General features: G+C 36.0%; 2 protein-coding genes across 2 annotated transcripts; one reads left to right on the forward strand and one right to left on the reverse strand.

Moving 5' to 3' along the window:
- Positions 1 to 733: 733 nt before the first annotated feature.
- Positions 734 to 3,394, reverse strand: LOC112715807 (uncharacterized). Its single transcript, XM_025767629.3, has 6 exons — positions 2,766 to 3,394; positions 2,185 to 2,385; positions 1,998 to 2,097; positions 1,567 to 1,767; positions 1,392 to 1,454; positions 734 to 1,087 (listed from the first exon to the last, which is right to left on the reverse strand). The coding sequence occupies exons 1-6, from the start codon at positions 3,392 to 3,394 to the stop codon at positions 974 to 976; spliced, it is 1,308 nt and encodes a 435-aa protein (XP_025623414.1). The 3' UTR covers positions 734 to 973.
- A 333-nt stretch (positions 3,395 to 3,727) lies between these two features.
- Positions 3,728 to 9,055, forward strand: LOC112715806 (uncharacterized). The gene is made up of 9 exons (XM_025767628.3): positions 3,728 to 3,872; positions 4,816 to 5,064; positions 5,847 to 6,023; positions 6,208 to 6,300; positions 6,490 to 6,672; positions 6,767 to 6,869; positions 6,982 to 7,164; positions 7,498 to 8,072; positions 8,160 to 9,055. The coding sequence occupies exons 2-9, from the start codon at positions 4,861 to 4,863 to the stop codon at positions 8,742 to 8,744; spliced, it is 2,103 nt and encodes a 700-aa protein (XP_025623413.1). The 5' UTR covers positions 3,728 to 3,872; positions 4,816 to 4,860; the 3' UTR covers positions 8,745 to 9,055.
- Positions 9,056 to 9,271: the final 216 nt, after the last annotated feature.

A 9,271-nucleotide genomic window follows, 5' to 3' on the forward strand; every position in this document is an offset into this window, starting at 1 on the left:
TGCTCAGTCCTTAGAAATGCTTTATTATTAGAGGTAACAAATAATTTAGTAATTTTACTTTTATTTTATAATCTTACCGTAAAAAATGGTTATCCTGAATAACATGGTATCTTTTTAAATTTGGCCATTGATATAAAATATAAAAAATAAATAATTAATATTTATTTAATCAACGAAGAATGTAATAATATAACTTGAATTGCTCCATTAGTTAGCATATTTGTTCTCTTGTTAGGAACTTGAATCTACTTATATATTAAAAAAATAAAATAATTTTTTTGTCCTTAACGTTTATATATATATATATATATTTGTTTAATTTTTAACATTTAATTTGATTTAACTTTGTCTTAATTTTTTATTTGTGTCAAAATTACCTCTAAATGTTAACTCCATCTAAAATATTAAGACCAAAATAAAAAATATCAAAGGATAGTTTTAACGAAAATCGAAAATGTTAAAGATAAAATTAAATAAATCGAAAACATTAAGCACAAAATTGAATCAACTTAAACGTCATAAATGCTTTTTACTATAGCAAATATTAAAGACAAAAAATATATTTTTCGTAAAAAAACCCTATCAACACTCAGCCTCATCCAAACGCGGAAAAAAACCTAGAATCACAGTATTAGAGAGATTGGTAATTTGCTACAGTGTGATGAAAGAAGTGTTTGTGTATTCTAAACAGAGTTTTAAGTGTTTAAAAGAAAAAATATTATGAATAATGGAGTTTAGAATCTCGATCATCAATATTATTAAATAGTTTTCCTGAAAAATGTTCTTACTGGGAGATAAACGTAATGCATATCTATCTCGCTGTTAATTGAAACACCAAATTAGGGCACAAAACTTGATTTGACCTAGAAAAATAGATTCTACATTTAACACTTTCGAGCATCAAACCATGAAGACCTTGGGTGGCACTACCTGTGCGGTTTTACAACTAAATATAGGTTTAGCAACGAAACCATTATGAAACAGGAACTTGTAATAGTTCTTTTGCAATCCTAATGCATTCTGTCATGGGGCAATTGGTCTTGATTGCATTTGTGGCTATGTGAGACCTGCTTGCAGCATAACCCTCCTGCAATCAAACAACACAGTTTCTAAATCATTTTCTACAACAACAACAACGAAACCTTATCATACTAAGTGAGGTCGCCTATATAGATCAAGAATATCATTGCTTCCTATCATTCTCATGTCTACTGTAAGCAGTAAGGTTATTTTCTACGATGTTAAAAATTTTAATTTTAGGATGGCTATCATCAACTTTGAAATAAAGTGAAATAAAATATATTCTTAACAAAGATCATCCAATGGAGAAATGCGTAACTAATAAACTACACAATTTATGACTTTGATTCTGTTACCATGTTATAGAATACCTGGTGCATGGCATTCATCAAGGCCTTTAGAGATGGAGAATTAATTTTTGCGCGGCTTGCCATCTGAGTAAGTACAACAAGAACTACTGTAAGTTATTATTCTGACCAAATAGCTAAACATTCCTTTCCTACAGTTCAATAATAAAGACAACGCTTCAACAAGAAGCACAAGCACCTCATCCAACTTGATATACCCAAATGGCAACTTAGGGTCACTTTCATCAATCATTCGGTTTATAAGCTTTCCAAGACTGTTTTTACTGTCACATTCAACCCATTCCCACTCCTTGGCTAGATTTAGCATGTCCGTAAGATATGCAGCATCGTGAAGAGGTCCGGTCCAAAGCGGTCCGGACACCACAAGGGAGTTTGAAACCTGAAAATAAAAAGTAATAAAAGATTACAGAAGCTTCAATAGTTATATAAGTCAATAATTTAAGCAATGACAGAAATGGAAGAGTAAAACATAAGTGTTACATAACATAAATTCGTTGCTGCTACATAACTTACAAAGTATATTGAATAGGAAAAAGCAACAAATATATCTGGAACTTAGGATTCAAACAAACAAACTTCATGAAATCTTATGGAAGACCTGAAATATACCATCGGCATACTGCAAGAGCAACTAATCTGACCAAGTTGATCCCAAGAATATTCATGAGAATTTCCACATTTGTGGCAATAACCAATATAGCCATAATGCCTACAATAAGTATATGAGTTATAAATCAAATCAAGGGAGTAACACAAACAAGATCAAAGGTGCAACACAAGCAGAGAAATACATTACCTACTGTCATGAATCTTGCCACGATTTAATCTGAGTAAGACTCTGAAAACAGGTCCGTGATACGCATAGTACGAAAACAAGGGAGTAATATGATACCCTAACACTGCAGCCTCCCTGGCAGCTCCACCTATAAGCATTCGCAAACCAACCTCATTCGAATATGGCATAGGGCGTACATAGGCTCCATATGCAGCTAAAGAACTAGCAATAAAAACAGATAGTAGTTACAGAACATGTCAAAACTTGCCTAGTCACATTGAATTTCCCAGAACAAACACAAACCAGGCACTGCAAATTTCACTTGTTCATACACAGACACTAAGATTAGTCCAACTTCGTCACAACATATCATCAAAACTACTAAAACCCTCTCAAACCAGCCATCGCAACTGTCACATGTTTAAACAGACACCAACACTTGTACAACTGTGTTACAAAACATCATCAAAACTAGGGAAAGCATCAAAACCAAGCATAAATTAGAAGACATGAATGAATGACCTACAAATCTATAATTGAACTAGCTAAGATTATGACATAAAAAAATATAAAACAAAAACTAAATAATATTAGATTCTTACTGATGGGGACGGTGTCCACCAGAAGAGTATCCATCAGTAGAAGTCACATAGAGCAAACCACCCAGCCTCAAAGCATTCATGGCAGACCTCAAGAAAGATGAATCACTCCCAAAAGAATCAACATCAATGAAATCAAAAAAACTCTTTTGAAGATAATAATCCACCATCACACGATTAGCCTCCAAATGAGTAACCTTCCATCTCTCTCCACTCTCATCACAAGAACCCTTCTTCACCCTCGACAAATTCTCTGCAATGGTGCTTCCATAGCTATCATTGGCATCATTGGCAGCAACAAAATCAGCCTCAGCTTCAACCAAGTACCGAAGCGAACGAACACCGCAACCGCAAAGCGCATCAAGCACGCGCAAGCTCCCATTGGACTTCTTATGCAAGAAAGCGGCGAGTACTCCGAGATCCCTCCCGGAGGCGCTCTCTTGCCGGTAGAATGCACCGCCAATTTCAAACTCTAACCCCCTTTCAGTTTGAGTCTCACATTTGCAGCCACCCCTGAAATTCGGCAGAAAGGTGTTGACTTTGGAGCTACGACACGGATTTTGAGGAATTGAGTTACGTGAAATGCGAAAATTAGATGAGGATAGAGGAGTGAGAGTTGCGGCCGTCAACATGGCGGCAAACTGATGACGAAGAATTGCTGGAAGTCTGTGTAACCGTCTTTGTATTTATGTGCGGTTTCTTTAATCAAATTATGACAAAATTTCAAAAGCCCTATGCAGATTACACGTGTTTGTGGATGAAGTTTGGGGTTTTGAAAATCTGGGGGTGTGTAGGTGTTTTTTTTTTTTTTACCAAAAAAGGTTCTGTTTTTTGGGTATTTAAGGGAACCAGATGATCGAGACACATCAGATTTCAGAGGCTACCAACCCCGGTGTATAGTTGGTGGGGACCACCGTAACTCTACAGTGCTTTTCAGCAATTGGGGGCTTTTGAGTTTTGAGAGAATGAGTTTCTGTGCCTCTTAGGGCTTATGATTTTACTGCTCATTCTGCCATTGGCGATGGTGTTCTGTCGGTGTTTGTTTCAGCTTGAAAGGTGACCGACAGAACAGAAAAGTCATCACCTTTTTTTCTTTTGCGTTTCTTGAAGGTATTACTTTTCTCCCTTCTGCTTCTCTTCACTTCTGCTCTTATGGCTGATCACCTTTATTGAGGTGAGTGAGAGGACACAATGGGGTTTTTCATGGAGGGAAAATTCTGTGACTATATAGTTGTTATTTTTTTATTTAAAATCAGAAGGCCATTAGTTTTTGGTTTTTGGGTGCCATCTCAGCTCAATGTACATTCTTTTATGTTCCTCTCTGCATGGTTGAATGGTTAGTGATCTAAATTTTCTGCATCAAACGTAAGTGCTGAATTTGAATTTGTCAAAATATTGACATGTTATGACATTTGAAACCATAACAAGGACCTCCTTCGCTCCTATCCTTGACTCAGCATCTCAGCCATCAATGGCTTGCTTGGTTTTGTGTTGGTTCACTAATGATGAAGGCTTCACTTCATTGTAATATAAAGTAAAGGAACTCACTATTGTAGTTACAATTTGATTTTGATGGTGAATTGTGAGAGAAGTTTTCTGCATGTCTTGTCCATCAGAATTCACCTCAATTGCAGTCTTAACTCATGATCATTGTTTCTTCAAATTTGTCACTGCTCTATTTTACAAGGTTTTCCTTTCAATTATTTTTTTTTTTTGTTCCTGTATCATGTGACTGCTTTTCCTGCATAGTTCTCTTTCGCAAGCATTTGGATTGGATGAGGAGTGATTGATGGTTTGGGTGGGGGCTTATTGGCCGCATTGTGTGACTTTCAACTATAGAACTTTGCATCATTCACTGTAGATTTGACTAACTAGTACTGCTTGTTCTATCTTATCCATCATCCTAGGTTCACTGGAATGTAATTTGGCTAATTGGTTCTGTTTTGATGAACTTCATTTCCTTGTAAAAAGATCCATGCTTTTGGGGTATGTATTACTGTTTTATGCACAGTGATTGTATACAATGCTGACAATGTGTTTTGGTTTTTTCTAGGATTTTAATTTGCAGGATATCTGAGTTTTGGTATTTGCAGCTACCATGGAAAATAGGCAAGAAAATTTGTTTCCCCCATCCTTGCCTAACCAACAACTGCTGTTCTTCGATGAGGAACTATGGCTGATGGCTGAAGAAAGGGCCCAAGAGATACTATGTACAATTCAACCAAATGTAATTTCTGAGGTGACTAGAAAGGAGATTATTGAATATGTTCGGAGGCTGATTAGAGGTTACTATGGAGCAGAGGTTAGAATATTTTGATCCAATTTGCATATTTGTAATTTCCATTGGTGTAACATTGGCCTTTTCTTTTAATCTGTTGCATTTGTGTCCGCCTAATCATGCATTGAATGTTCTTTGATGTCTGTTTTGTTTATGGATGATTGGTTGGTTGGTACTTATATATCCCTTTTTGGTTATCCTATCTTTCTTTTCCTTTCAAGAGCAGTTAGATTCTAGTATGTTTTTACTACCCTAAGAAGCCATATTACATTATTTTCTTAATGGATTAATGTTATTAGGGTACAGCAACCTTGTTTTTTCTCCTGTATGCCGCAGTCTTAATTTATATGACTAAATTGATTTCCTTCAAAATCTAAAATAGATTTTATCCATGGAAGATGAAAGTTATCATTTCCAATTTAAGTCTAGTGATCAATATGATACTACTTTCTTCAACCTTCCATGTGATGCGTTCAGTTCGCTTTACACATTGAACTTCCTCAATTACAGAAATTCACCATTGTCCCCTATCAGCTGAAAGTTTGAATGCGCATCTTCACTTCCTCGGACCATTTGTTGTCTTGGGGATTGGACACAATCTCTTAAAATCATTTGCCTTCAATTCAAACATCGATGATTTTCTTAACCTTGTTTCTGGTTCTAGTTGATGCGTCATTACTTCTAATTTTAAAAGCCTGGACTTTTAATTGCTAATAACAAGTTCATTTATTCATGAATATGCATTATACCAATTTTATAGCATTGGCCATATATGAATGTTTTTCCCTTTTTTGGGCCATGTACAGGTCTTTCCATTTGGTTCAGTCCCCCTAAAAACTTATCTTCCAGATGGAGATATTGACTTGACAGCTCTCAGTCATGAAAAGGATGAGGAGGATTTGGCTAACATGGTATGCAGTATGCTCCAAAGTAAAGGCAATTCTGAATTCCAGGTGACAGACATACAACATATACATGCAAAGGTTAAGGGCAAACTATCTTATTCTTTGTTTTGATTAGAACTTTGAAGTTAATGTTTGTATTTCAAATGCTATCTTGATTTTTTAAAAAACAAACTATCGAATCGAATATGAATCTTATTCATACAATATCGCTAACTCTCAATTTTACTAGACTTGATTTTGATGTTTGGATGATGGACTGCAGGTCCAAGTTGTGAAATGCACGGTGAAGAATATTGCAGTTGACATCTCTTTCAATCAGATGGCTGGACTTTGTGCTATGCACTTTCTTGAGCAGGTGAAATCTAATTTGTGCTAATTCCCTACTATTCATGTTGAGTTCTTGATGCTATGTTTCTTTGAAATGATTGTTGCTCGACTTTTTATTTTTTTTTTTAACCAAATCTGACTACAATTCATTTCTTTTTCCTGTTAATATGGTGAATTGCTAATTCTAGTTTTATATTTTTGTTTAAAAACTTCTCAGGTTGACAAACTTGCTGGGAAAAACCATCTTTTGAAGCGCAGTATTATCTTAATCAAAGCTTGGTGCTATTATGAGAGCCGAATTCTCGGTGCACACCATGGCCTGTTATCCACATATGCAGTGGAAATATTAGTTTTGTATATTATCAATCTTTATCATTCATCATTGCGTGGTCCTCTAGAGGTAAATTGAATCTTGAGTAAATTTTGTTTGTCCTGTCATCGCTTCAATTTGCATATATGTGAAGAAGAAACCCGCTGACTGCTACTGTTAGCAGGTGTTGTACAAATTTTTGGACTACTACAGTGCGTTTGATTGGGAAAGTAACTATGTCACAATTGATGGTTCCAAGCCCTTATCTTCACTTCCAGAAATTATTGGTATGTGATAAGCATTATTGGATCATATTAGCAATTGGATTTATATATGACGATGGGATTGTTTAGTTTTCAAGTGTTCGTCATTGATAATCTCAACTCGTGCATGTTGCAGAGACACCAGAATGTGAGTGGGGCGGTTTTTTGCTTGACAAAGAGTTTCTGAAAAATTACAGGGATATGTGCTCTATTTTAGCAAAAGAGTCTGAGACTAAAACTCATGAATTTCCCACCAAGTATATGAACATTTTGGATCCTCTAAGAAACGACAACAACCTAGGTCGTAGCGTCAGCAGAGGTAATATTTTAAGGACTTGATCCTTCATAACAATTTAGGGACTTGAGAAATTTATGTAGATTCTAACATTATCTTATGGAAATTATTGTACTTTGGAGGAATATATACATGATTGGAAACCATGTATGAGTTCACTACAATTTTGCATACAATTAACAAATGCATCAAGACTTGCTTCAACATCTTTGCAGATGTTTATATCTATTGGTCTCTTCTAGTGTTTTATATATGATGCTTAAGTAACTAAGCTATTGGGCATGGTATTTTATGAATTTTCAAATCTGTAAATTTTCACACTTTTCCATTGCTTAGTCGTAGCCTTATTGCCTGCAGGAAATTTGCATCGAATTAGATTTGCTCTTTCCTTTGGAGCTCGAAAGCTTAAGGAGATCCTTGCACTTCCTGGGGAAAAGATGGGTTCAGCACTAGAGAGGTTTTTCATGAACACTTTGGACAGAAATGGGAAAGGGCAAAGGCCAGATGTTGAAGTTCCTGTTCATGCATTTGGTACTGGAAGATGTGAAGAACCTGTACTCTATGGAGATTGTGAAAATTACTATGATGCCCTACAATATCTTCAGTTATACTGTAGCTCTCCCAGGCCGTTATCTGCACTTCCAAGCTCACAATCAGCCACTCAGGCTGACATCCATGCAGTATCGACGCAGCAAAACTGGAATTTGTATTATCAAAGTGGTGCTACTGTATATGTACCAATACAGACAGATGTATATGCCCCAACATGTCCTGATGTTTATGTACCGATACAGAATGATGTATATGTCCCTATACAAACCGATGTATATGCTCCAGCACATACATTCTATCGACAGAATGTTCCGCATGCAACTTTCGGCCTTGAAGAAATACGGAAATCACGAGGAACTGGCACATACATACCTGATGTGGTACATTTTTTCTTCTTTATCAAACTTTTCTCTATCTATTTAGATTTTGTTAGCTATGTCATCTCTTAACATTGTTGAATCTTGCAGACTCGTAATTCTTATTGGGATATGCGCGTAAAGGAGAACAAACCAAGGAGACATGCTCCTGTGAATCACCATAATGTGTTACCAAAATCACCTCCGAAAAAGCCACCACCGGAGGAGGTTCATTCCAAAGAAACACACAGTAATTCAAATATTGTCAAGGTTGCAAATGAAGAATTTGCAATTCCTTCAGGCATGAGTCATAATGTATTGCCTAAAGCACCTCAGAAAAAGCAGCCACCAGAGGAGGTTCATTCCAATGAGACACCTGGCGCAAACGGTAATTCAAGGCCGTTTGAGCTTGCAAAGGAAGAATTCCCTCTTCTTTCAAGCATTCACCAAAAAAGCACACCAGAAGTCCAGGAGTCTATTCATTTTACTATCTCTGAGCAGGCCAAGAATTCCTCCTTATGTCAACTCGATATCAAATTCGGAAGTTACAGGAAATCAGAACCGAGTTTGCCAACAATGGATAAGAAGGCGGATTCCAGCGCTTGGTCATCTGAGAGCACAATGATTGTTGTTCCAGGGATGGCAAAGCAGAGGAACAAAGAATGTTCTGAGAGTGATGTGAAGAGGGGCGAATAGTATCTAACTGAAAGATAGTTTATAGGATATTCAGAATAACATCAGTTAAGGTAATAGTGGTAATAGTCAATTTCTCCATTTATTTTCTTAGTTGCTGAGATGTAAATTTGGGATAAACTAGAATTTGTTGCTAGTGAGAGTTCAAGGCTTCATAGGCACAAGCCATTGGTATAGATGTTAACCAATTTTGTTGTGCTTCGTTTACTTTTTCATCCCTTGGAACAGATATATATCCCCATTGTCTTATGAACTTGTAAATTATTAATATTTATAGTCAGTTAGACATAATATGTTGGATACAAAGTTGTTAACATCTTGCTTTCAAGCTTGTCTGCAATCAAAGGCAAGATTTTCTTTTCTTTGATGTGATCATAGGTAAGCTTGGAGACTGGAGAGTGGTAGATGGTAATCTTCGCTATATTTATTTTGATAACCAGTGATTCAGTTTAGTTAATTCATACCTATGCAATAGATCTTTTGTAAGCAGTGGATCAATTCTCTCAGGAAGTATAATTTATTTGTTTCAT

This window comes from Arachis hypogaea, chromosome 10 (assembly GCF_003086295.3).
Source record: "Arachis hypogaea cultivar Tifrunner chromosome 10, arahy.Tifrunner.gnm2.J5K5, whole genome shotgun sequence".
Taxonomy (NCBI): Eukaryota; Viridiplantae; Streptophyta; class Magnoliopsida; order Fabales; family Fabaceae; genus Arachis; species Arachis hypogaea.